This window comes from Streptopelia decaocto (genome assembly GCF_964273445.1).
Source record: "Streptopelia decaocto genome assembly, chromosome: 14".
NCBI lineage: Eukaryota > Metazoa > Chordata > Aves > Columbiformes > Columbidae > Streptopelia > Streptopelia decaocto.
The window spans coordinates 13,811,926-13,839,890 of NC_138669.1; the positions used below are offsets into that span (position 1 = coordinate 13,811,926).

The 27,965-nt window shown below is 43.5% G+C and overlaps 1 protein-coding gene across 6 annotated transcripts in view; it reads right to left on the reverse strand.

Moving 5' to 3' along the window:
• PHF20 (PHD finger protein 20) overlaps positions 1 to 27,965 on the reverse strand; it is a 74,308-nt gene that overhangs the window by 39,373 nt on the left and 6,970 nt on the right. For 4 of the 6 annotated variants that reach the window (XM_082065259.1, XM_082065258.1, XM_082065257.1 and 1 more), the window contains exons 4-13: positions 27,759 to 27,813; positions 25,982 to 26,110; positions 21,485 to 21,599; positions 14,599 to 14,770; positions 14,326 to 14,410; positions 13,517 to 13,596; positions 9,627 to 10,014; positions 9,128 to 9,235; positions 8,329 to 8,505; positions 6,641 to 6,814 (exon numbers count right to left, since the gene is read on the reverse strand). In XM_082065259.1, coding sequence (XP_081921385.1) covers positions 6,641 to 6,814; positions 8,329 to 8,505; positions 9,128 to 9,235; positions 9,627 to 10,014; positions 13,517 to 13,596; positions 14,326 to 14,410; positions 14,599 to 14,770; positions 21,485 to 21,567 — 1,267 coding nt within the window. In that variant the 5' untranslated portion in view covers positions 21,568 to 21,599; positions 25,982 to 26,110; positions 27,759 to 27,813. The remainder of the gene's footprint in view (positions 1 to 6,640; positions 6,815 to 8,328; positions 8,506 to 9,127; positions 9,236 to 9,626; positions 10,015 to 13,516; positions 13,597 to 14,325; positions 14,411 to 14,598; positions 14,771 to 21,484; positions 21,600 to 25,981; positions 26,111 to 27,758; positions 27,814 to 27,965) is intronic. The other 2 variants (XM_082065255.1, XM_082065256.1) reach the window with 2 other exon arrangements.

Sequence of the window (27,965 nt, forward strand, 5' to 3'; positions counted from 1 at the left end):
GCAGCCATGGGACCTTCACACACAACTGTCCGTTAAACCAATGAGACCTCTCATCTCCGTTTCCTGGTCTCCACAGAAATATTAAGCAGAGATTAAATTATTCCCTCACCTCTTGCTAAACTAAGCACATTTGTCCAGAATGTATGTTCTCTGGTGCTTCCAATCGTATGATTTTCAAGGTTATTTTGTTAAAATTACCTTTCTTGAACTGCAGACCTCAATTCTATGTATCCTGGGGTAACTGCATAGGTGATTCTGGATAGCGATGACAGAACTTCATCTCGCACATTTCCACCTAGTCACACAAACGCGAAGTTGACCTGTGGGGTCTAACGTTGCCAGTTCAGCACAGTCAGTCTCAAAATTAAAATCAGAGCCAGTGCCTCCTTGGGAATATTCTATGCTCGCACTAGTCCACGTTTTAAACCCAGCCTTCTGCCCAGGCCGGCTGACCCACCTTACACAGCTCTGGCTCACCTCACACCGCTGCGCTAGCTCCCTCAGCAATTACCTGCTGCTTTAGTCTTATTTCTTCCGAAATCTTGCGGTGATTTTCTTGAGCTCAAAGGTGTTCCTGATCACCACCTGAGCACCCAAACTACGTTTCTTCCTTTATTTTCAAAAACCTTTGTGTTTCAGGATCTCAGTTGTGAAACGAAGCACATCTTGCCTAGTTTTCAGACTCCTTTAGGTAAGGACAGCATCCAAGCATTTCCAGTGTGCCCAGAATCCACTCAGCTACATGAAGCAAATACTCCGTGTGGCAAATAGATATAGCATCGAAATCACAGATGACTACACGTTCACAAAGTTGTGATTTTCGAGCCTGAAACACTACTTGACTTTGCAAGTCCTGCTCAAGAGTGTCTTTGATCCTGCACTCATCAGTTTCTCCCTGTGCTGGCACTAAATTTGTAACAAAGCAAACAGGGAGGTCTGCAGGTGAGGAAAAGCTGGTGAGCGTGCAGGGCAGCACTGTGCAAACCTCACCGACCTTCCTGGGGCTGGACGCCGGCTGCATCAAGAGCTTTACCACCTTGGAGGGGCAACAAATGCTCTGTCCAGAGCCTGGTGTCCAGCTGCAAGACACTTAAAGTGAGCACGGCAGGATGCGCTTCTTCATGTACAGTATTGTTAGGCTTAAAATGACAACTTTTACACTACCTTGAAGGAATCAAATCCTGCCTAGGGAGGCTGCAGGATACACAGGTGCGCTCTCAAACTGGATGCAGAGATATTATGCTTCTCCTTCGCTGAAACTCAAAAGTTAAAAGCGACAAAATTAGAAAAAGCCACATGGTGATAAGGCAAATGGAACTCCTGATGCACATCTATGCAAGTAAAAAAGTAATCTTAAGATTATCTGCAGAGCAGATCTGTGCAAAGCAAGGGCAGCTCACCATTAAAGTCAAATCACTAAGAGTAAGGCCACACAAACAGCTTTTAAGCCTGTTTTCACATATATAAAACAGAGCTTTAAGTAGTTGCAAATACTTGCCAACAGACTGTGACCCAGTTTTTTAGAAGACAACTTGATTTAGCTAAATCCTACTCACCAATTCTGGTCCCTAAACATCAGAGGAGCAAAAAAGCAGCAGACTATGATTTTTATCCTCTAGCACATGTAATTCACCAGAACTTTGCTGAAAATTTTAAAAGAGGGACTTAGGTTTTGGCAAGCAATGCCATATTGTTCTTTCGGAACACATTACAGACATAAACGTTTAAAACATAATAGGCATATACACACTCCAAATTGTATGTGCTGTTACAAATCTCTGTAACTACTATAAATCTGAATAATCTACCAAAACCAGTGACTGGGAAAACACTTTAAAAGGAGCTTCTGTCCTTAAAAATTCAAATAAAAATAAATTTTTAAAAAAACTTGAAGAAGAAAAATAAATTCTTCCTGTACATTGTGCAAGTTGAAACTAGTAATGCCAGGGTGCATCACTCACCCATGTACAACAACACTAACACAACACACTGAAGAAAATTAAGGTTATTAATTTTATGTTTTGTAATATTTTCCTACAGAAAGATAATGAATTCCCACCCAGTGACTAGAATTAAAGGCTACAAAGTTAACACTGCATTCCAATACTTAGTCCAAGTCTGAGAACACTTTATTCGGTGGGAATCTCGTATGCAAGAACGACCTGTTTTTCCAGCTGTACCACCGACCGCTGCCCGTTCCAAACCCCCAACCTCTTCAACACACACGGCAGCCTGAGAACATCACTGCTTGGCATACAGTTAGTATTTGGAGAGGTGTCTGTCTGCCCCTCTGATAATTACCCACTAAATAAGTTCAGTTGTTTCTAGGACATAACCCCCTGGCCGCCCACCCGCACCCCAGCGCAGACACGAGCCCACGGGGGACAGAAGCACGTGCAGGAAAACATCAATCCACCAGGAACTACAGGAGATTTATCCATGATGGGAGCTATGGATTTAAAATTCTTGTATCAAACCAACATTTTTTTATGTTGGTTAAGCATGGAAACGTAAGTTTTTGTACTTGGATTTCAGGTGACAGTATTTGCTCAAAAAGACCCTGTGCAGTTCTTATTCCCCATGTGAAGAGTTTGCTCCAATAAAACCACCTGCTTGCCACATCTGGATGTGCAAATGAGATAGTTTTAATTAAATGAAACAAACCCCATGCTCAGAAATGTGGATTTTCAGACACCACCACGGTGCTGAACTTCAGGTCAGGATTCGATATGAGCACATATTCCCAAATTAACAAATACTCAGCAATACATACATGAGGGAGTCAGAGGGAAGCGGTAATAATGGCAAAAGACACCCAAACGGATCACAGCCGATATCCTGCCCCACGCACCCAAACGGATCGCAGCCAATATCCTGCCCCATTTGCCTGTCACCAAAATTATGCTCCTCAACTGCTGAAAAGGCAGAATTGAGAAACACTACCTGATCCATTTCAAACATGCAAGTGAATTCCTCCCTTACAAACACAGCATCTCAGTCCAACATGTATTTTTCAAGTTCAGTGTATCAAACAAGGCAATTGTAAATGGCATCGGTAGTTTCCAGCAGGATGTAAATACGCAAGCAGATGAAAAAATCTGCTAGTATTTCAGCTTAACTTAAATCTGTCAATTGTTTTCCTAAAGTTTTCAGGGAAGGAGAAGAGATTTCCCCATCAGCAACAAATACACAGGGAAGCAGCATTTTTACACAACCAAGTCTGTTTGTTCTTCCACAGTCACTGCGAGTCGTTTGCTGTACTGCTGAGTACGTACCAGCTCTCGCCACATTACAGCCCTGAACTCAGATCCCCAAACTCTTATTGTTTTTAAAAGAAAGAAGCCTCTGAATGTGACCATACAGCTACAACAACATCCCAGTTCACACACACCGGTAAAACATTTTACCACACCTCTGAATTCTTAGTTACTCGAAACTAAGACACAGTGGAACACCCTGAAAAGCTCTGCATCCTAGATGAGGACTTCAGTTAAACAATAGATGCCCTTACAGGAGGCATTTTTTTAATAGTATTTGACCACTAACCCCAAAGCTTTGTGATTACACGTTATGGTATCAAGTTAAATCATCTCTATTTTTGATAACATCCCGTGACTACCTTTCGATTATATTTACAAAGGCAATGGCAGATGTCTTCTCAATACTGCATTAACTGTTTGGAAGAGCATCTGTAATTATTAACACAGTTTTCCATACTGTTAATACAGTGTGTTCTTTCCAAAAGCCAAGATTTACCATTCTCCAAATTCTCAGGCCTTACCGAAGTTGTGGTTTGTCAATCCGTAGTTCAGTGCATACCCCCAAAAGATAATACAAGCGCCATCTTAAAAATGTTACAAACTGAACATTTGCAGGGATTCACAAAATAAAAGACCGAAAAGCACACTTTAAGAAATGCAAGATTACTGAAGTTAAAAAGCATTTGATCATACTGTTTGCCTACATAAAATATGTCCAAAAGGTGACTGTATCCGCTGCAGTGGGAAGCTTTGCCATACCTGCTCTTCTATTAAATAGCCTGAGACGTACTAAAAATTCTTTCAATTTTCAGCACTGCTACGACCTGCTGTATCTCCATGTAGCAGCGTCTAGGAGCACGTCCTGCACAGGGCACCTCAGAGCGGTCCGGCTGCCCGCGGTGTCAAGAGCCGTGCCTGTCCCCACAGCCCGGCCCACTGCAGTCACAACGGCCACCGCCCGTCCTGCCGGCCCGGAGCACAAGGGCCCAACAGGATCAAGAGGCACTGCTGCTTTTTAGCATTGCTGTGCACTTCAGTGACACAAGTGTCTGCAGCCTGTTAAGAACTCCAGGGACATCATATTATTATTAATGCTCGTTCGCTGCGATAGCAGACAGCTCCAGGGTGAAAATTTGCAAACAGGACACGCCTGTTAATCTTAACAAAATTACATTCAATGACCCCCATTGAGTCTCAAGGGCACCCTGGATAAGAGGCGCTTCCAGTTCCAAAGGCAAGAGGCACAAAGCACAGCGCCAGCTGCCAGCACTGCTGGTGCTGCAGACTTCTCAGACGCCTCAGCTAACCCAGACGAATTATTACAGTGGTACCAGACAAGTGCTTGTGAGGAGCTCCACCAGTTGTCAGCACATGAACTCAAGGCAATCAGTGATGTTACGCTGCAATTACTCAGAGGAAGTATTCAACTTAAGCTTTAAAGCGTACATTAAACTGGTTCTACCTGGCTACAAGAAGGGGAAGAACAAATCTGTAGCCACCGGATGGAGCGACACTTTTCACATCCTTCCTTTGCTTCAGATATTTGCAGGCAAGCTGTTAACAGCTCGTGTACTCAGAGCTAATAAAGGGAATAATGGCATTTCCTTGGTATCAGAGAGATTTATGTTCTATTCAGGTATAACAACCAGTGGTTTTCCCTTCATGAACCAAAACAAGCTACAAACCATTATTTACAAAACAGTTCAACCCAAAAGTATCTTACAGACTGAAAAGAACACGGCAGCCTGACCAGCAAAAAGAATCTGCAGCCACTCTGTACCCTCTGAACTCACTGCCAGGATGCAGGGAAGGAAAGGCACAGCCCCAACACACACCGAGAAGACTCTGGATAGACTGTAGTCAGAATACAGGTGGATATATCATAGAATCACAGAACAGTTTGTGTTGAAGGGACCTTCCCAGCTCCCCAGTGCCCCCCCTGCCATGAGCAGGGACATCTTCACCAGCTCAGGGTGCTCAGAGCCCCGTCCAGCCTGGCCTGGGATGTCTGCAGGGATGGTTCATCCACCACCTCTCTGGGTACCTGGGCCAGGCTCTCACCACCCTCAGGGGCAACAATTTCTCCCTCATATCTGGCCTGAATCTCCCCTCTTCTATTTTAAAACCATCACCCCTTGTCCTATTGCAACAGGTCCTTCTAACAAGCCTGTCCCCATCTTTCCTATTGGCCCCTTTTAAGCACTGAAAGGCACAATAAGGTCTCCCTGGAGCTTCTCTTCTCCAGCTGAACCCCCTAGCTCTCCCAGCCTGTCCCCAGCAGAGCTGTTCCAGCCTCGGATCATTCCTGTGGCTCCTCTGGCCCCTCTCCAGCAGGTCCATGTGTGTCCTGTGCTGAGGACCCAGAGCTGGACACAGAACTAGATCCATCATCAGCCTGGTTAGGAAGGACAACAACATCAAAAGAGCTAATGTTTAAATAGCAAAAGCCAGTTTACACAAACCTGAGCAAAGGAAAAGAGGTAAACTCCTTCCTGCACTGGAGGTGCACATCAGTGCCAAAGGGAGGGGACATTTCATTGGTACCTTCACACGGGAGTGGGTGAAAGAGGACACGTGCAAACAGCAGGGTAAAGTCGGAAGAACAACCAAACAGCATGAAAGCCAGAACATCCAGATTACTGTAGCAATGCTGAGCAGCTGGAAACCCCTCTGAAAGCTCCGTTCCACTTAAAATTAAGCTTGACGGAGCATAAACTAGGGAATTTGTAGTCCAAGTTTCCCCAGTTAACTGTAAATCCAAGTATTAAAGTTACAAGAAATAATCACAGCACAGCACTATGTTTTGGCATAGTCTACTATAGGAAATTTTAACTATGCTCCCTATCTAAGACAAAATGGAATATATACATTATTAAGTCAAACACTGAAATGTTCCAACAATTTCATAAATACATGCTAAAATTTCTAAATAGTCTAAGGCTTAAGTATAACAGAAGGCAAAACATAACGATACAGAAATGCATAATCACAATGCCCCAACATCAATGCTACCACATACCTGCAGCACAGAAATCACAGAAGAATCTGATCTTTTAAGGTATTAGTTCAACTTAATACAGAATTATAAATATTAAATTATAACCTGAAAACAAGCATTTGTTATTTTCACCATTCACACGCTAAAAATATTACACCCAGTCATTTAAAAATTATTATTTCTGCTTTTTGGAAGATTACTGTCATTCTCCAAAGCATAAGATCAAAATTGAGTCCATAAGGAATAAAAATATACATTTCTCCCTGTGGTTAATATTGCAAAAATACACTATTTGTTAGTGACACTCGTACCAGCACGAAACACCTGGCATCGACTGCCTTAAGAAACACATCAATATGAAATATGAAATTAAAATATGAACCTGTAGCAGCAGAAGGCTCTTGAGTTCTGACGGTAACAGAGGAGGACTCGGTGTCTTCAACTTTTCCTTCCTGTAAACTGGCATCCGCACTGAGCGCTGTGCTGTGCGATGTGTTTGCAGGGGACGCTTGTTCACTGAAACTTTGGTCAGATTGAACGGGGATTTCTAACTGGACTAGAATGGAGGAAAAAGTTTTCATTGAGTAGAAAGCACACAAAAGTACATTCCAAACCACTGATATGTGTGTTCACTACGTTACTGCAGAGATAAACACCATCCATGGTCAGACTCTTTGCTGTTATTAACACAAAATTAAGATTTTACAACACAGCTACTTCTAGCAACATTTAGAGCTGCTTAGAAATACACAGGCTGCTCTTTACAGCCTAAAATGAGACATGTCAGCTCAAACCATTATCAGAGCTCACCCTGAAAGGCAGTGAAGCACAGGGCACAAAAAAGGAGCATTATCTCCACCCAGTCTCAGAATAAAAGCATCCTGTTTGGTGTTTTTAGTGGTTAACGAGGGGATTAAACTAGAAATTTAGCATTTGGATCACGTGTTCAATCTACAGCATTAAAACCACAGGTTTAAATATAAGTTGGGGAATGACCTATTAGAGAGCAGCGTAGGGGAAAGGGACCTGGGGGTCCTGGGGACAGCAGGGTGACCATGAGCCAGCACTGGGCCCTTGTGGCCAGGAAGCCAATGGTACCTGGGGTGGGTTAGAAGGGGGTGGTCAGTAGGTCAGAGAGGTTCTCCTGCCCCTCTGTTCTGCCCTGGGGAGACCACACCTGGAATATTGTGTCCAGTTGCGGCCCCTCAGTTCCAGCAGGACAGGGAACTGCTGGAGAGAGTCCAGCGCAGCCACCAAGATGCTGAAGGGAGTGGAGCATCTCCCGTGTGAGGAAAGGCTGAGGGAGCTGGGGCTCTGGAGCTGGACAAGAGGACACTGAGGGGGGACTCATTCCTGGGGATCAATATGGGAAGGGGGAGTGTCAGGAGGATGGAGCCAGGCTCTTCTGGGTGACAACCAGTGACAGGACAAGGGGCAGTGGGTGCAAACTGGAACACAGGAGGTTCCACTTGAATATGAGAAGCAACTTCTTCCTGGTGAGGGTGGCAGAGCCTGGCCCAGGCTGCCCAGGGGGGTTGTGGAGTCTCCTTCTCTGCAGACATTCCAACCCGCCTGGACACCTTCCTGTGTAACCTCATCTGGGTGTTCCTGCTCCATGGGGGGATTGCACTGGATGAGCTTTCCAGGTCCCTTCCAACCCCTGACATTCTGGGATTCTGTGAACTTTGTAACAATCTCATTTTTACAAGCATAACCTGCATCCCTAAAAAAAAAAAAAAAAGGAAAACCACCCCATTTCCTTTTAGTTATTTTACAACCTCTGGAGCTCTCCGCTCTCCTTTTGCAAGGCCAGTTATCCCTCTACTGGAAAAGCTCCCATCACTCAAGGGAAGCGCTGGGGTTACTGATGGATATCAAAAGGGAATCAAAAGGCAATCGGGGCAGCAGAGATAGAAACTTTCCTTGAGTTTTCCCTGCACTGCTGATGAAATCAGGTTTTAATTGCAGATACAGAGACTGCAGGGTCCGCAAATGAAAAACAGAGTGCTTGCACCAGCTGGGTGACTGCCATGCCACTGCAACCGCAGAGTGTGTCAGGGAGCTGCTTACCCTGCTCAGATTCCTTTTGGTTAGAGACCGCATCTTTCAAAGGCTGAATTGCTGTTGAAGTTGTGACACAATCTGTATTTAAAATCTCATGGCCAATGCTAGATGAGAGCCTTGAAGATCGTCGCCTGATCTGGTCTCTTTCAGGGTTATCTGAAGAGTTCTTCAGCTTTTCCGGAGCTGGAAGAGACAAATATAACAGTACCAGGCAGTTAAACAATTATTAAACAGCCCATGAGCAAACTTTAAAGAGCTCCCCTCCCAGTGACAGTCTGAAACTGTGTTTAAGGACTGAGGTTAACAGCAAAAGCTTAACAGCCCAGGCGATTAGAGCTCTCTGTAGAAGCTACAATCATATTGACAGTTATAAACAAGCATAACAATAGAGCAAAAGCCTGTCTTATAGGTCTCTCGACGTTTATTAACAGGCAGCCTTCTTCAGATCTTCATTTTGTTTTGCTAAGCAGTGTGGTAGATCCTGCATCTAGTAATTGAAGAGCTACAACTAGAAAAAGGCTTTTATAACCCTCTACATATAGGGAAGCAATATAATCTCTGTGAACATCAAGACTCACGGTTTGCAGCTCCTTTATCCAAACCCAGCTTCCAGGAATTTGGAGGGAATTTCAGCACAATGATGCTACCCATGAACGGCCAATTTCAGAAAAACAGGTGCAGCATTTCAGCCATTTCATGTATCGCAGTCCCAGGTTAATACTACAAACTCTCCTCCTCCTTAATTTAACGTTCAAGAAGTTCTATGTACAAACACTGTGAAAACTGAATTAAAAACAATACTCACAGAAGTTTTTTTCAATCCTGGGACGCTTCGATGGAACTTCACCTCCTTTAGGTATTTTCCGACGTCTTAACTCCAAAGTTATGGGCTGCAGCGTCTGAGAACTTGGCTCTACATAGAACAAAAATGTACTGGATATGAAGCTGTGAAACTCTTTAAAACAAATTCCCAAGCCTCACAATTTAAAATACTAGACTTGCCTAAATACAGTTTCCACTGGCTTTCCGAAGTCTACATATTAGCATTTAATCCCACTGCAGACATGTTTTGTAATATTTGAAAACTACTTGCCTACATCTAATCTCTGACCACCCCACTGAAGCTCCAAACCCGACTAACAAGCCCACTCCCAGCTCTCCCAACCAAGCCTCGAAAAAGATGAGCTCAAATATAAAGTTTCTAGAGACTCAGGCTGTGAAAGAGCGAGATGCTTTCCATGCCTTTAGGTAAGTTTCGGTGGGTTCCGATATATGGCCTAAAAATGGAGGTTTAGGCTACGTACCCGTTGGAGGTGTTATCGGTGGTCTGCCACGTTTTCGTTTCGTTTCTTTTGCGTTTTCCTGTGGACTCTTTACACTGTCATTCTCAGGCTTCTTTTCAATTTGTGTATCTACTGAATATTCCATATCATTCTCTGATATATTCTCTTTATCTTCTTTTCCATTCTTAGATATATTCTTTTCCGAGACCTTGCCTTTTTCTGAGATAACTATCAATTTTCCTTCTTTATCAGGTTGCTTAACTCTTTTCTCAGTCTTCAATGTCTTTTCATCCTTGTCTTTCTTTGCATTACCTGTTGCTTTCCTCTGTTCTTTGAATTTCTCCTGCTTTTCAGGAGATGACGGAATTTCATTACCTCTTTCCTTAGGCTTAGCATTACCCTCAATACTCTAGAATAAAGAGAGCGACACAGGAAAATTAACTTATTGCAATCTGAAAGTCCTCCCCTGCCTTTGTATTTAGCAAACTTGCATCCTTGTCCAATTCTTCAAAGGATAAAAGCATTTACTCTGTTGCAACCCACTGTTTCTTGGTTCTCACGTGCAGGTTAGGTCCATACTAGCTGGCACTACTCAAAGCCTGCTTGGGACATAGAAGAAACGTTGTCCTTTTCTGTGCCCTTGACTCCCAAACAGCTCAATCATGCACACACAGAAACCGTCATCCTTTCACAAAACTGTCTCGTTCAAACCGCTACCAAAACGGGCTAATTAAAGAGTGACACCAATCAACCGCAATCACCAACTTCAGTGGAAACCACGGCATGTTAAAACTGACGCATCTAAATTTAAAAACAAAACTTTAAGCTTTGTCTTTCTTTAATCTGTGTTCAACATGAGGTCATGAAAATCCTCAGCAGTCCCTGGCACACCAGCCACTGGTAGAAATACTCAAATGTAATCTCATTTCCCCAGAGTTCTTCTGTAAAAACCACCGAACCAGGACAAAGAGCCCTGTCCAAAGATCACCGCTACTCAGCGTCCTTTCCGTTTTGTCATCAGGTTTCATATTAACACCACCTGGTGGGGGGGGAAAAAAGCCATACTTTGGGTCTTTTCCCCCTTCCAATGATCCTGCTACAGGCAGTCCCAGAGCCCCTCTGCTCTGCTGAAACCTCCTAACTCTGCACCTGGATTAATAATTTACATTTGCTCATGTGTCAACACTACCTTTAGTTGAACTGAATTCCCTATTCCTGCTGCGTAATAATCTGAAGCATTAAAGAGCAACCGCGCTCCTTGTCAGCCAGAGTTCTGCAAGGCACAACGCAAACTCTGCACAAGGATCAGAGGATGAGAAAGGCTGAATACCATGATACCTCTTTGGGGAAAGAAAGTGGAACAGCTGATTTGAGTTATACAAAATTCTGACAATACACTTCAGACTTACTATCACAGTACATCTTGCCTCTTCCCACTTCATCTTCCTATTTATAGGTGGCTTACATGAACTGAGACCTTTTAAGATTGCCATTTTCAGACCACAGTCCTAAGAAACAATCTTGATGCAATAAAACAGTGAATATGTCCAATCTGCTCCACCCTCTATGATATTATTTCACCCATATTTGGTACAGATTAAAAAAATATCACTTTTAAAAAAGTGAGATCGAATTGCTGTATATTTCACGAAAACAGCTAGACAAACAGTAAGAGAGTCTTTCACCTTCATAAATCTCTGAGCACCACTTTTACCAGACATTATAAAAATCTGTCTTCTGCAAATTCCTTAAAAGCCACAGCTATAGGAGACGTTTCAGTGGAAACCCAAACATCAGTAAAAACAACCTGAAAACCAACCCTCAAACATTAGGTCTCATCAGCTGTGCTGCTCATGGAACAATCTGATTTGATTCAAGTATGTGGTATTGGAACACACATGAATCATCTTAACTTATTCTCAAGAAACTGAACCATAAATACAGTATGTCCCAATCTCCTCTCCATGTTACTGAGCTTTTAGAGCCATGTGTGCTTGCAGAAGTACATTCACACCGTGCAGGTCATTAGCATTTTACCATCACTGTTCAATATAGTATGTTACACCCTCTGCATAGAGTGACACTGTCATTAAAGACAACAGGTTTATGTTGCTCCCTTCAGAAATCAGGTGGTTTGGGGCTCTTTTTTTCCTTTACCGAATAGCTAAGATAGCATGTGTCTTCACTGCAGCAAAGGACCGGGGAGTTCTGGTCGATGACAGGGTGACCATGAGTCACCAATGTGCCCTTGTGGCCAAGAGGCCAACGGTACCTGGGGTGCATGAGGAAGAGTGTGAGCAGCAGGTCGAGGGAGGTTGTTCCTCCCCCTCTGCTCTGCCCTGGGGAGGCCACATCTGGAGTTACTATGTCCAGTTCTGGGTTTCCCAGTTTAAGAAGGACAAGGAGCTACTGGAGGGAGTCCAGTGAAGGGACACAAAAATACTGAGGGGTCTGGAGCATCTTGCTGATAAGGAGAGACTGAGAGCTGGGCTGTTCGGCTGGAGAAGAGAAGCTGAGACGGATCTGATCAATGGGATCAATAGCTCAGGGTGGCTGTCAGAGGATGGACCAGACTCTGTTCAGTGGTGCCCAGCGCCAGGGTGAGGGGCAACGGGCACAGGCTGAAACACAGGAGGTTCCATCTGAACACGAGCAGAAACTTGTTTGCTGTGAGGTGCCAGAGCCTGGCCCAGGCTGCCGAGAGCGAGTGTGAAGTCTCCTTCTCTGAGACATTCAAACCCACCTGGACTGACCTGTGTGATCTGCTATGTGACCCCGCGTTAGCAGGGGTTGGACTGGATCACCTCCAGAGGTCCCTTCCAACCTCGAGGAGTCCATGATTCATGGTCACAGCCTCTCCTACCCATGAACAGGAACACGACACTTTCCTTCCACTGCGAGCACACAGTTACACCAGTGCTGTACTTGAATTCACACCTCAAGTAACTCACATTCTTATGCTCAATATTTCTTAGGATTGTTCACGTATTTAAGGCTAAATGTGGTAGAAATATTTCTCATGGCAATGAAGATTCTACAGGTATTTTCCTTGTGAGCATTAATCAACCCTCAACCAGGCACAATTATTACCATCTGAAAGCTGTTAAGAGCACTTTGTGGCAAATTGGAAAGTCTTCCCTCCCAGCCTGGTAGATAAAGAAACCTGCAGACTCTGCGGGAATGGCACGGCTCTCCACCACAGCCACAGACTTTAACTGTATTCATTAACAGTCATTATTGGAATCTGTATTTAAGACATGTTGGGGGGAGAGATTCAGTTGCTTTGTTCAAACTTAAAGCTCCAGAAAACAAAAAGTAGAAGGTATGACTAAAAACACAGGCCAGAGCTACCACACGGGAATGTGCGGCAAGATCTCAAACTTAAAAGCGTTTCTGTAATGAAAATTGTTCTGAAGCAAGTACTTAAAGTTTTAACCAAGTTAAACAGGGCTAGAACTTCTCAGCCTTTTCTACAAAGCGCCTGCACATGAAAACTTCTCAAAGCAATCAACTAGTTATTTGGGGAATGAAGTTTCTGTCTACTCCATAATTCCCATCCTGTAATTTTTAAGATCTATGTACTTAAACTAATCATCAACAGGTGAAAAAAAACAAAGTGTGTTTCAATAACCTACCACTACCCTTAGTCTGTACATTCTGAATCTCCCAATGATTTCTAGAAAACTGTTTTATTTATATGCCTATGACTTCTTTAGTCCACGAGGTGCGTTCGTGAGAACACAAACCTGAGAGCTTCATGCCATGAAGATCTGTATAACCTTTTCATTTTAACAGATTTCAGCTGTATTGTGTGTTAGCAATAGAGACATTTCTTATTTTATAATTCATCAGCTCTAGCCACCTGAACTGTCATTTCTAGAACACACTAGTAGCACAACCACAACACTTACCTGATCTTTGGAAAAAGCTTTGACATGAATGTTTTTGACCGTCTGAACTACACCATCATAAAACTTCACAGTGTATGTACCTAAAATGTGAGAATAAAGCATGAGAGCTTAAAGATCATAAGTTAGTTAACAGAGCATCTGCTAACAGCTCCAATGCTGTAGCTGCATATTTAGCTCTAGATAAAAGCCGCTTTATCTGTGTTGTTAGAAACTTCGACGGCAGAGATCTTGGTACAGAAGAAACAATGAAGTTACCAAAAATAACTGTGGTAAATATAAAGGTGCATGTCTAAGCTTACAGTTGCTCCTTATTCACAAAACTCCAAGGTATCTTTGGTGGACTACTCCAATAGATAATGACACAGATTTTTCTCCTTGATCTTACAACATGTAGTCAATTTAAAGCAAGAACACAAGAACAAGCCCTTCACAGTTCCTCACTGACAGCAGAACCATGGCTCTGCCTTTCCCCTTCCCCACTCCTCTATTGGGAAAGGGTTTGCAGCTCTGACTTGACTTTTACTACAGTCCCATGCACCTCTTGGCAATAAACTTCAGAAGAAACAACTTTCCCCAAACATACTCTCAAAGCAGTTACTGACTGAATATCCCAGCAGAAAGTTCTTTTCTCTCATTCAAAAGGATAAGAGGTTAGGTTAAAAAAGTTGACGGCACACTAAAACATATAATTGAAAATAAAACTTTTCACAGCTGTCTTCTGTATTATCTCTCCACCTAAGCAAAAAGGCTAGAACACAATTAGAAATGCACTGTTAACGAGCATGGCAAAACCAGAAGTGACTCCTTACCATCTTTGTTAACAGAAGTAACTTTGGCTGGATAGAAGCGACAGTCGGACCAGCAAGCCAGAACCTGATCATTTATATGGAATCCCTACAAAACACAAGTGAGAATTACTGAAACACACAACTCCATTAAAACAAAAGCATTCCTTTTCCAATATTAAAAATAAAACTTACACAGTGGGCAACACAGCAAAAGTGAAACATTTTAAACTTCATAATTCATACAACTGCAGAGTAAACTATTAAGTACTCAAATGTCCTCTATTTTCTACTTACTGCACAATCTTCTTCCTCGTGTAATCCTTCTTTTCTTAACTGTATTTTCTCTAAGGGACGCAAATAAGGACTGTCCCAACAAAACCATTCATCGTATCTGTGGTTCCAGCGTTTGAAATGGATAAGCACTTTTCCTTCTTCATAATCGATTTCTTCAATGTGAGCTGGATACCTGGTCAAAAGGTAGATCAAAATATTTCAATTAAGAATAAAGTACGCCGTCTCAGACACTTAACTACAGTACAAAACATGACACAAATGGGGCCTTCTACACCATCAAAAGCAAGTTATCTGAAGATCTGATTGATCAGGTGTGATGGGGAGCCAAGTTACTACAAATTATCTAATCTACTAATCTTTCTACAGTCTTAATATTATTTAATACAAAATGAATAAAAGCTCAGCACAGAATGAATCCCAAAACTGAACAGCAAAAGCAAATGCTGGCTGCAGGAAAATGGGAAAACTAAGGAGTTCTTAGGCTGAGGTGGCAAAAAATAACTAGAGATCAAGAGGTCAGGAAGACCCTCCCTACACCTAGAGGGTTCACACACACACAGAACTGATGGCTTCAGCTTTCTCTGATCAACAGTAACACCTGGAGGTCACACTCACTTCTCAGATACCCATCAACAGGCACCAGGAATCACCTGCCCAGTGTAAAAGCAAGTCTGGTGTCAACACTAAACCTAAATTAACTTTTAGATTCTCCACGTTAAATTTCACCTGCAAAGTCCTGGGAATTTAAAGAAAAAATTCTCAGTATATTAAACGTAGAAGGAATTGAGAAGAGTCAAATCCAGTTGTTTCTAATCAGGAAAATCTTATAAACTATGATTTCTTTAATTGCATTGGTAATTTGTAACTTCAGGAAGTATTTCAGAATCACAACATATTTCACTATTCCAACTCAAGGTAATAGCCCAGGTATTGATGTTTTCCCCTCCGCAATAATAGTGCCAGGGAAAAAACCTCCACTTGTTGGTGTTTTCAGTTATTTTTGGAAGAAAGACAAGGCCCAACTCAATTAGTGAACAAAGGCTTGAAGAAAAACCAAAACCAAACCCACAAGCATTCCTCACCTGACAAGCCACACTTAAAAACATGGAAGGTGTAGAAAGAAATAGCATCTCAAAAGGATCAAGCCTGATGCTAAATACAAAATCCAGACTTAAGATTTAAATGCAACACAGTAGCATTCTGCAGTTCTACCCAGACGGAAAGAAAAGCAACCTACAGCTGAAATTCTTCAGCAGATCCGAGACACGTCCAGTCATGACTTGGTCAAAAAGAGCTACAAACAGACCACGCTAGACACTTAGGCTGCAACCCGAGACTAAGGCCCTGCCTAACACTCGATGCCACATGCCTCAAGATGGGCCATTAGTTCATCCCCATATACACATGGGGCAAAAGCTGGGGAGGAGAGGAAAACAAATGGGAGATACTTATGGCAGGGACATCTCTAACTGGTTACCAGCTTCCTCAAGAGGAAGTGACTGCCTTCGTGTGACAGTCCATCTAGATTGGATATCAGGGAAAAATTATTCATGGAAAGGGCTGTGGGGCATTGGAACAGGCTGCCCGGGGCAGTGCTGGAGTCACCATCCCTGGAGGGGTTTAAAAGGCTTTCAGATGAGGTTCTCAGGGACATGGGTTAGTGCCAGAGTGAGGTTAGGTTATGGTTGGACTCAATGATCCTGAGGGTCTCTGCCAACCGAAATGATTCTGTGATTCTATATCTCATATTTAGGTAACCACAAGCGCTGCCCTGCATGGGTTTATGAGGGGGGGAATACTCAGTGTTTCCACATATAACAACAGAGTTCTATTAAACATAGTTTATTTTTAAAACATCTCAGCAACTGCCTGTCACTAAGTACAGGTAATGACAAAAATCAGTAGCCAGTTCCCTGCAAAGTGCAGCAAAGAAAAGGGAATTGCCAGGTCCTCTCACCCAGAGCCCAGGCAGAAGGACACGTTTGCCATCAGGACTGCAATGGGCCTAAGGGTTGTCCAGATTTTCAAAGATCAAGAGGGAAGCTGATAAAAATGACTGAGTACCAACCGAGCATGAAGCTCACAGTGCAGCCCATGCAGGTAACACCTCTGGTAAATATACCCCACTCTAACTCCCTCTCACTGGGGACAGACAAGCCGGAGCAACAAGAACCAACTAACGCCATGATACAAGATTGTTCCCCGCTCCATACCCAGCAAAAGGAGGAACCTTCTCCACCGGAAGAACCATCGTCCCAGAACCATGCACCAGTCTGACCTGCACCTATCCCACCTCACCTTCCAAAGCCTCCCTGATGCGGGAGAGATGCTGACTTATCATCCAGAACAGCAAAAACAGAGCTGACAACTGGACCGAATGTCAGCCTGGTTGAGAGCCAGCGCTGGGCCAACCAGAGCTCTCAGCCAGCTCCTGGATAACATGCTGCAGAGTCTGAACACATCTTTTCTTTCTGAAGCAACCAGCATCAGCAAACATATGCTCAGTGCTCTTAACTGAAACAGTAAACATATTAGAAGCTGTGCTACATCTAGCCATGAACTTTGACAACCCCCTCCCTGAACCCACTTTCCTCTCCAAGCTATAGGTAACAGCAGTAACACAGCATATTCACATATATGCACCAAACGGCCTGCGGACACGCCAAGGGGAGAGGTAACTTAAAAGAAATCCTGACTTGCTAATCAAGAAAACATGCTATGGGAGGATACATAAAGTGAAAGGCCAAGAGCTGAGGCCTGGAAAAGAGTTCAATGGCCAGGTGTCCAGGGATGGTCCAACACATCCTTCCCAAAGCACAAAGGAAGCATTTCGCTGGCTCCATGAGTTTTCAAGACAGGTAACTGATCTGGGGTAAGTGTCCTGGTTTTGTTAAAAACCAAGTTTCTCTTTTAGTGAATTTGCCTGTCAGCTAAAGCTTCATATCAGCTGCATTTTCCTGGAGAACCAGACACATGTTTTGGTAAACACAGCAATGGAATGAGAAGTTATTGATAAGCATGGATGGACATCTCGGGAGAGGGGCAACGAGAAACTGGTGACCAAGGAACTGACCAACTGTGTGTAACTTCCCATTCACGTGAATACTTCATATAAAAGTGGGACATCAAGAGGATCTCGTCCCTCTTTGCTTATGACGACATTAGGAGAGGACCTTGCGAGTCATCCCTGCGAACTGAGGCCAGTGACAGACTGAATCCAGCTCCGGTTGACTGCAGAGTCCAGTCCAGGACTTCGGGTGCCGGCTCTGCAGTTGCTGGGACTTTCAAGATTGGTTTTGTATATTTTGTATTATTTTCTCTATTCTTATTAGTAGCATTAGTAAAACATTTTTAATGTTTCCAACTCTCTTCTCTCTGTCCTTCTTTCCCTCCTGATCGCCTGGCCTGAGTGGGAAGGGGGGAGAGGGAGGGGCTAAAGGGAAGAAGTTGGGGGAGAGGAGGTTAACAATACATCTGCCAGGGTTTGACTGTCACCCCGCAATCTAAACCCTTGACAGTAAGAAATCCTGAATATTTACTTAACACACTGTGAAAAATAAGTTGTAATCAGACACAACTTCATGCAATACATTGGGAGGCCAAAACAAGTAGCTTTCCAGCTCAATTCAAAAGGAACGATGAGCTTGCACCTTTCAAGGCCTTAGGTACTGGCTAAAGGGAAGGGAAAACCTCCAAGATGCCCGAACTGCTGGCCATTAGTTTTGGTAAGAACCCAAGCAACAATCAAAGAGCAGAAACAGCTCAAACAGCAGAACTCTGAGACAGGGGTCAGCAATGACCGGCAACTTCTGACTCCTGCTGTCAGAAGACAGCAAAGAGCATGAAAATGGGGTTCTTGTAAAAACAAGTTACCTTCACTCTGTGAAGAGGTAAACCTGTGGAAATTCAGAATGAGAGTGCTGACTGCAGGACTTCCTGCCTCTCAGTGCTGGACTAGTTTGTCTCCCTTCTCCTTTCCTATATACCAAAGTGGAATTGCTGTAAACCTCCTCTCTTGGAGCTAGGAAGGAACAAGCTTACTGCCGTCAAAGGAAGCGCCTAGGAGAGCCAGTACTGAGAAGGACAACGGCTATGGGGTTTCACCCTTTCAGTACCCGAGACAAAATCCTGACAGCATGAGCAAGTAACTCATGGGACCGACAATCTAAACCTTACCAAGAACCTCAACCAGAATCAAGTCTCTTCACATCCATTTTACTCGCACAGAGAGAAGAAGCCGAAGGGCTGCCATTACAATAAGGTAACAAAGAGGTGTCACCATTTGCCTCCGGCAGGCACGCAGGGCAGTCAGATGTCTGCAGCTGGCCAGCACTCAGCAGCTTCAACAAGCCAACGCAAAAAGCATCAAAAACTCCATTCAGCCAGGCCAGTGTGTGCACGCACACAGTCACAGCTGGTCTCTCCATTTCGGACTGCACTACTGGAGCGGTCCCACTGCTCCAGCCTCTGAACGCCAGCACGGTGTGGACCTTCCAGCATGCACCTTCCAGCACTGCTGGGGGCCAGAGCTCCCCCCTTAGTGCCCTGAGGTCAGACACTGTCACAAGCCCTTCCTGACAGCTTTGATGCCTCAACCAAGCCCTAAGAACTAAGCCAAGCACAACAAGTACTCACTGTACTCCCTGGAGTTTGGGTCTAGGAGGTGACAGATAACTGCATCAGGAATAAAATGCACTTCCAATACATTATGATTTCAGGTACAACAAAGCAACCTTCAATAAGAGCTCTAAAGATGCAAAATTCACTTTGCACTTTGGCAAAAGTGCGCTTTGGCATCGCCTATTCTTCAAGAGGGTCAGCATTGCATCCAAACACCCTCAGAGTCCTGCACTAGCATTTCAGGGCACAAGCCTCTGTCAGGAGAGGCGCTGAGACGAAATACTCCAAAGCAGTGCTGCCATTTGAGAAGCAATACTGGCCCATTAATCCACTGCTGTGTTTGGTACTAAGCACAGAAATCAAAGCCAGCCCTCTGATCAAACAAGAGGCTTCTGCCCAAGTGCCAACACAGCAACAGAAGAACACACAGGAAATGCTTGGACCTCTGAGGGTCTAGCACAGGGAAGAGCAAGGATCAGCAAAGCTTTATATCCATGTAAAAGGAGCACATTGTAACCACGGCATAGAATGGTCCTGTTCATACAGGACAGGTGAAAGCAGCAGGGGTGGGGGGTGTGGAAACAACTCTGATGTCCTACAAATGCCCAGCTGGGGAGCTGTGTCAGCCCGTCACCACTGATGCTGATAAGAGAAAATAAGCCCCCAGCTCTTACAAATCTTAGTTCACAAACCCTCAAACAGAAATATATACAGATCATCAGCCAATAAAATACAGACTTTCTGACCCAGGTTTGAAAAGCCTAGCAAGGAAAAGAACGCTTTCAGAACTGCAGTTAATAACTAAGTTGTGAGAGCAAAGAGTTGCAAACCACTGTGCACAGGACAGGTCATTTAAGATCCAGTGTTTTTAAAAACCAAACAACATGGCTTGGTTTTGGACATGCAGCATATCCAAAATTCAAATTTAAACCAAGGGGTATGTGGAAAGCATAGTAGGTTTGAATTCCTGCCCCCCAAAGTTTTCCCACATAAGAGCTGCGCACACCCGCACTTTGGGATACTGCTGGTGTCCAAACATGTCAGGACAACAGACACGGACACGAGTCATCAGCCCTCCTCAAACACCATCCATACTCAACTGCGTCTTCAGTAAGCCTACATAAGCATGACCTTTATTTTGCTGTATCAACAAAGATCAAGAATACAAAAGATGCATGTAGATTCAGATCCACCCCTACCCACACAATTCTTGGTTACACTGCAAAGCCAACACAACATGCAAGTATGTTTGTACTTCATGTCCTTTCTATAACAGTTTATGTTTACTCATTTTCACAATTCCAATCCCCTTGTACCTGGAAAACAGAGCAATACTCTGCATGCAACCAAGATGTTTTGGGCCAAGTCCGCTGTGTCTAAGGCAGCGCTCCACCCTTCCGCGATGCCCAGATGATTTTCAACACTGCCCTCTGCACGCCCAACCTGCCAGCAGGTCCCAGAGCCTGAGCTACAACCATGTCTAACCCACAAAGACTCTCGTACGTCAACTATAGCTGATTTCAAGAGAGAAGATATCTTAAAGAGCTAACAAAACCACATTAATTCCTGTATTTAACAAGTCTTTGACTCCAGCAATTTTCATTGTATGCCTCATGCACTGAGCACTATTAAACGCTAATTGCTGAGGTGGCTTCCCAAAAGGAACAGAGTTAGAAGGCTCAAAGTTAGCCCAAGTAACTTTTAGGTCCTTCTTCCCCTTCCTTCTGCAGCAGTTGGTCAGGAAAAGTGTTCCTCCTCACCCCAGCTCTGCAAGACAGGCTCCAGAGCAGACTTCGGAGGGAGGAATGTGTTTCCCCACCCAATTCTTTAATTCTAAAGCTGATCACCCTCAAATGAGCGCAGGCCGTAACAATTTCTATCAGACTTTAAAGCTTATGAATTCGCAAGAGTAATGAGAAAGGAAGTAGTGAGGAACTACCTTGGGTATTCTGTACTGCAAAGGATTTCTCTCTCCCTAAGCTGCTCTGCTATCCGTGGATTCACACGTGAAGCTCAGTGCTATTCAGGAGAACCAGAGTCTGCCGTCCCACAAGATTTTTGAATAGTCCTATGTCCCAGACACAGTCAGCACCGGTACAACACATCAGCATCTATCGCCCATTTCAACCACTGGTACATAAACTTTTATAAATTCACTACTTTCCTATAAACCAATGACTAGGACTCTATATATTGTACCAATACAAAATGTTTAAGATATTAAAGACTTAGAGTTAATACAATATGAATGGTTTTAAAAAAATACCAGTTTTTTAATCTGTCACGGGCTTCCAACTGGGCTCCCACCTCAAAGTTGATCCCTCTTCTATTCGGAGGATGTTTTGTCATTTTGTAATATCAACACTGCTGATTTTATTCCCCTGAAAAATGCAATTAAATATCAATCACTAATCAAGACATAGACAAAATAAGCTTATGCACCATAATCCCCAAAAGCTACATGTTAAGGGACCTCTTTATTTTCAGTTTGCAGAAAGTAATGGGGGCAATTATCTCTTAAACAAGGGTTCCCAAGTGTGCAGAATCATTCCAAAAATGTGTTCAAAGTGGGAGCTACTGGACCATGAAAGACTAAAGCTCAACGTCTGCCCATTGGTCCAAATTCCGGGTCAATTAAGAACTCTGCATCCCAATGTTTATTCACAACTGAGACAGAATTTTCATTATGTTCTCTCCACGATCCCCATTCGGATGAAAACAAGGAATCCAGTAAACAGGAAGTGGGCAAAACTCAACACAATAACAATCTTTCAACAGCTACCACGTTAGTGAGACACTCAGAAACACCATGTCACCTCATCACTACAAACAGTTCAAAGACATGAGAAATACGGAGTTGCTTTAACCAAATTTATGCCTACACTGCTTGCATATTTGCATTGCTTTTTTCCCCACCATTTTAAACAGAAAATAGTCCTCCTTAAGACATGTTTCCAACAGATAACAGGCTTAAGAAATCTTGCCAAAGTAGTTTCTCTCAAGGTGCATTTAGTGGAAAGTCTGATCAAGAGCTATTTTTCCCAAATTTTTGTCAGTTGTTTCCCACAGTTAAGACAAATTATGATCCATTCCTGTAGTCTTTGAGCTCACAAGATCCAAAAACACAATTAAGTTTTACTCAATATTGTCCTCCTTGCAGTAAGGCTGTATCTTGAAGATGCGATTAAATATGTACAAAATGGATGCAAGTTAAAGGCAAAAAAAAACACCAACAACAAAAAACCACTTTCTAGTCTTGCACTGCACTGGGAAGACAGGAGCACCATTTTGGTTCAAACAATGCATAAACAGCAGCAATGTCAACTGAGCTGCATCTATAAATGGATTAACATTATTTTCTGAAGAACTACTAAGTTAAAGTGTGGTTCAGAAACCCAAGATCTTTAGGAAAGTCATAAAGTTTCTACGGCAGGGAGAAGCTGCTCCCCTGAGCCCGACCAGTTCCAAGGGCTGGCCATGGAGGGACCCCCAGCACCCCAACCACATTGTAAGAACCTTCTCTACCCAGGGAGGACCTGCTGTCTCCCTCTCCAGCTCTGCCACCTCATCTCCTCTGCTGCCAGAGCAGCCTGCAGCCGTGTGGGGAAAAATGCGATTGCCTGTTAGCTCAATTCACAGCACAATGATTCGCACCAAAGGAAAATATCCTTTAGGCACCTAGGAACTGAGAAACACTGCAAGTGACTTGCCTACAACAAGCTGCTGAGTTTGCCCAGCATGGACCTGAATGAGTCCAGGAATGCCTGTCCTCTACTACAGCTAGAGCCTGAGAGAGGGAGATTTACCTACCACCCCCACAGCTTCTAATTGGGAAAGGACAGGAGGAGAACAGTTAAGGAAACGTTAGGATGGTTGGGGTTGTGCATTCCGATTAAAAATAAACAGTAAAAATCTGGAAATCCAAGCAGTAAGGCAAAGCTACATTTTCTTTTTTAAAATGTTCATCCACCCACACCTCAAACATCCACTATTTTCTCTGCAGATTTACAGAATTAAAATACCATTTTCTCCCACTAGAGATGAAATGTCATGCCTCCAAATGGGGAACAGACACACTTTTTGCTTAACACTTGTAGGAAAAATTACAGCTGCAAGATGACTCTTGTCCCAGTAAACTTCTTTTCCCTTCTCACTAAGTAGGGACACACAAAGACAATGTACTCCTAGAAGTACTGGAGTACATTCCTACAGCTCTGCGCAGTGGTTCCCTTCCCCTCGGTAATGGCTGCAATCCTGAAGAACTGGAGAAGTTTCAGCTCATCTCCATGAGGCTGGAAGAGGAACACACACATCTCTCAAACTTCGGTATCTCATACAATAGGGCTGCTATAAATAAACATCAGTTTTGGTGAGGAAGGCCTTACCGTGGTTTTACTTAAATATTAAAAAACCCATGAGTATCACAACTAAAGCGAAATCTGAAAAACCAGCAGAAGCCATTTGAGCGTATTTAGAGAGGCTACAGACTCTGCCAAGTCTGAACTCTGGAGCCAGCTGAGCAGCAGCGTTTGTCAGCGCGCACACATTCGGCACCTCATTAACGTGCCCAAGATCAGAGAGTCGAGAGACAAACTCTATAGGCAAAAATCTCCTACCACTGCCCCATCCTCCAGAGTCTTCATCCTCTGCCCTCCCAAGTTCCAACACCAGGGCTGCTCTGGGTTCTCTCTCACATCCCACACCGGATTCACCGCGACGCAGCAGCCCCTGTGCTCCGCATGCCTGGCCAAGCTGGCTGCCCTCTGCACTTGCAGCCAGTTTCACAAACAGCTTCTTCAAGCAGATCCATACTTGGGAGAACATTACATGAGATAAAGTACTGAGAGATCTCAACAATTTACCCTGAAACATACAGCCTTAGAGCAAGAATGAAACCACATGATAGGACCTTCCCTGGAAGCCATCACGGAGCTCTTCAAACATGGCCAAAGTCACCAGCAGAACCCACCCACACTTCACCAGCATGAACCTTGACCATGCGGAGAACTTCGTTTCTCAGAAGGGAAGCACTGAACACAGGGGCTTGGCTGCTGCTGCTTCAAGATTTTCTGTGTCAGCCTCTGTTCTCTCCTGCAAGGGCGACTTAAAAACCTGACCTACATCAAAACCGATTGTTAACACACAACCACAGACTAACCAAAGTCATAGCTATGACTTGGAAATAAAAACACTTCACCAGAATGTCTCTTCTAAAATTTTCTTCAGTAGAAAATGAATTCGTACCAACTTGGTCCCTAAACCAAGGCATGAGCAGGCTTTTCACTTTGCTTACTCTGGGAATCCACTTTTCTCAAGGGCTCAAGACCACAATTCGAACAAGGGGTGGTTATGAGGCCAACCCCCAAAGCTGGACAGCTTTTCTCCAAACTTCTTATTCTGCTATGAGGATTAGACCTGTTTCAGGAACAAACACTCCAGGATTTACACAAGTCACTACTTCCAACAGAAAACATTCGCAAATCTACATTACTCAAGGTACACATTTCTGTTTCTTCCCCATGAGGTAATTTAGCTTGTAAAGACTATTCAGGTACTTAGAGGTAGCCAGCAGGAAGGCACATTTCCATCAGGGCAATGCTGTGCTGACACTGCAGCTCCTGTACACCTGCATCTGGAGCTGTTCTTATGCTCTTCAGTTTTAAGCTCTCTCAGTGCTGAGCCCCAAACCTGCCACATCACTAATTCCAACAGGATAGGGCTCCTCTGGAAACTGGAGAAATGTGTTCATATAGAGGAAAACCAAGCAGTTCCGATAAGCTTTCACTAATAACAACCTCTGTTGTTTTCTCTCTGGGAACTGCAGAGTCACTGCAGCCTTTTTCAAAACCTTACCTACCTTTGCTAACACTGTTTCCAAATCACTGGTAAGTACGATTAAATTGTTCCTTACATATTATCACACCAAAAGGCCTGCTTTTAAATCAGTACCACCTCCAAACTTAGTACTGTCTCGATTCAGTACTTCATAAGCAGCTCAGAAGAAATGCAATTCACTCCCACAATTCAGCCTCTTATCTCCTTCATCCTTCAGTGTATCTGTGCCAAACCCAGAGATTTCCCTCCCCGCATCGGAGCAAAATGGAGGGGAAAAAAAACAGGAACTCCATGAAAAAGCATAGTTCTCTAGCTTGACAAAGGAGCATGGTGAACTTTGATAGTCTACATAAATACAAATTTTCAATGCAAAGTAGTATTAAGTTTTATTCTGGATAGTAAGCTTGCTGCCCTGTTCCTATAAGGCATTCTGCATCAGTGGTGAGCGGGCAGGACGGGAAGTGGATTAACAAACAACACTGGCACAGCCAGGGAGGAAAAGCAAGAGATCATCCTGTGTCCACTGGAGATGCAGCACAGCTCTAACCGAACTGGGACACTGAAGGCTGCCCCAAGATCTGAAATGCAGTTCCTAGACAAGCAACAAGACAAAAGCTTGTTTTGTTTTCTTCATGTGTAGTAGTCTCTCTCTCTCTCTCTATATATATACACATACACTAAAACAGGTTTGTAGTCAATTCCATAAAGCCTTAACTGACTCTGCCATTCACCCCAGCACCAGACAGTGTTCCAATCCTGCCCGCATATCTCCGTGCCCACTTTCATCCTGCCCAGGACTAAGTCCAATCACATTTTGCACATAAGGTTTTTATTGCTTTGCAATAGTTTTGACCTTTTATTTATACCATCCGCATACATGATAGCAAGCCTCGCATCTTCACTGGTGATAAAAGGATGAAAGCCTCACCCAGCTCACCCCCTACAACATGCACGCCCCCAGCGGGGATGGGCAATCCAGAGAAGTCCATGGTCCCCACCACACCTGGAAGACCTCGCAAGTGGATGACCACAGCCACGCTGTGCTGAAAGCACACACCTGCAGACGAGAAAAGGCAACGGCTGCGTCAGACTGCAAAACAGGATTTACAGACACCCTTTATATTACAGTCTTCATAAGATGCTGTAAGGTTTCTCAGTACAAGTCTCACAAACATTTAAACATCACTTTTAAATACTGTTTTGGTGTCAGCTTGGGAAGTTGGCTACAACAGACTTTTGTTGCCTGCAGACAAAAGCAAGTGTGCCTGCCAGGTTTTGCCTGCAGCAGCACTGCTACCATGAAATGTGCCTCACTGTATCCTACCCTACGTACAAAACCAGAAATAAAACCCCATGCTCGTTCAAATACTAAACAAGAAACAGCTTCTGTACTGTTTATCTAAGGATCCCTACGCTCCTCCCTCATGTGCTGGTCATGCATTCCATTTCATAGCAAGATGAGCAAGTTTTAGGACGGAGTCATAAGATTCAGAAGATGTCCGTGGCACTGGGATTCCAACACACAATGCCACTGCTCTGCAGTTCAGTTGTTTTGTTTGTTTTTAATGCAACAAAAGCAGAAACAGGAAGGATTTGAACTGGACATGAATAACAATAGACACTGCAACAAATTCCAAATACTAAATCACCTCCCTTTTTCTATCCAAAAGACATTTGAAACACAACACTGGACTTCATGCAGTTCTTATTTTGCACCATGTAGGATCCTCAACTAGACCTTACCAGCACTCACTTCTTGCTTTAAAAGTTTCCCCGATTCAATCAGGGAACAGGCAAACTCTTTGAGCAACACAACACTAGAATTGGATCCTGAACCGATACTTAAAATTTCCATAACAAGAATAATGTACAGCCCATTCCTCAACACTGAAAGATTCCCTCAAAGTGCAGGACTCAGTATTTTCAGACTCCTACTTTTCCTCTAGTTTATACAAGTAGACTAATGAAACCAACACCAGTAAAAATCACCATTTGCTCTCCTCCCCAGGCAGAAACCAAGACCCAAAGTGCTTGGTGGCAGAAGTGAAAAGCTGTCAGCAAATTAAGTGACCCCCCCAGACCAAGATCCTCACGCTCTCCCTAACACTACAGGACATCTGCAATGTCATTTTCATTCCCTCAGCAACACCCCATGTAACCGCACTGTCAATTCAAACTGGTGGTCAGACTGGGACAGAGCAACATGGAAGCAGGAATTATGAACGTGGGCAATTCAGCAGAACAGAAACAAATATTTTTCCATAATAAAACCTATTTGAATTACCAAGTGCAATTAAAGAAATAAATACTGATTACTGAAAAGAATTATTTTCAATCATTTGATCATCTCTCATTCAGCTGCCCTGGTTTCCTCTCTTTCTCCCTGTAACACGCTAAAGGTAAAACACAAACTCTCTTAAACACTGAATAAGCAGGAAGATTTGGGAAAACAGCTTAAGTTATATGAAATAAAGCAGCTTTTTGCTAAATAAAATCACTTCCAAGAATATCTACTTCAATGAAAGGGCCATTTGTTCCTCTAACTGAAAATGTGCTGTCTTTAAGAATACAAGGATTTAATGTAGAGAAATATTATCCACCATAACTCTACAAGAATTAAGAAAACCCTGAATTTTAAAGCAAAATTTCAAAAGCTTAAAGAAAAGCTACAATTCACAAAAGCAAGCATCCATGCTTATACTCACCAAGAAGAAACTCTTTGCTTATATGGCTGCAAACATTCCAAACACTGTTGTACAACTACAGGGAAGGAAAAACATAAGTCACGTGAATTCTGAGACTAAAGTAATTTAGAGTTCAAATATTCTCTCTACAGCCAATGATATCCCAATCATAAAATAATGCCTCTAGAACATCAATTTAATACGAAAGCTTTCACTACAGAGGGTCAG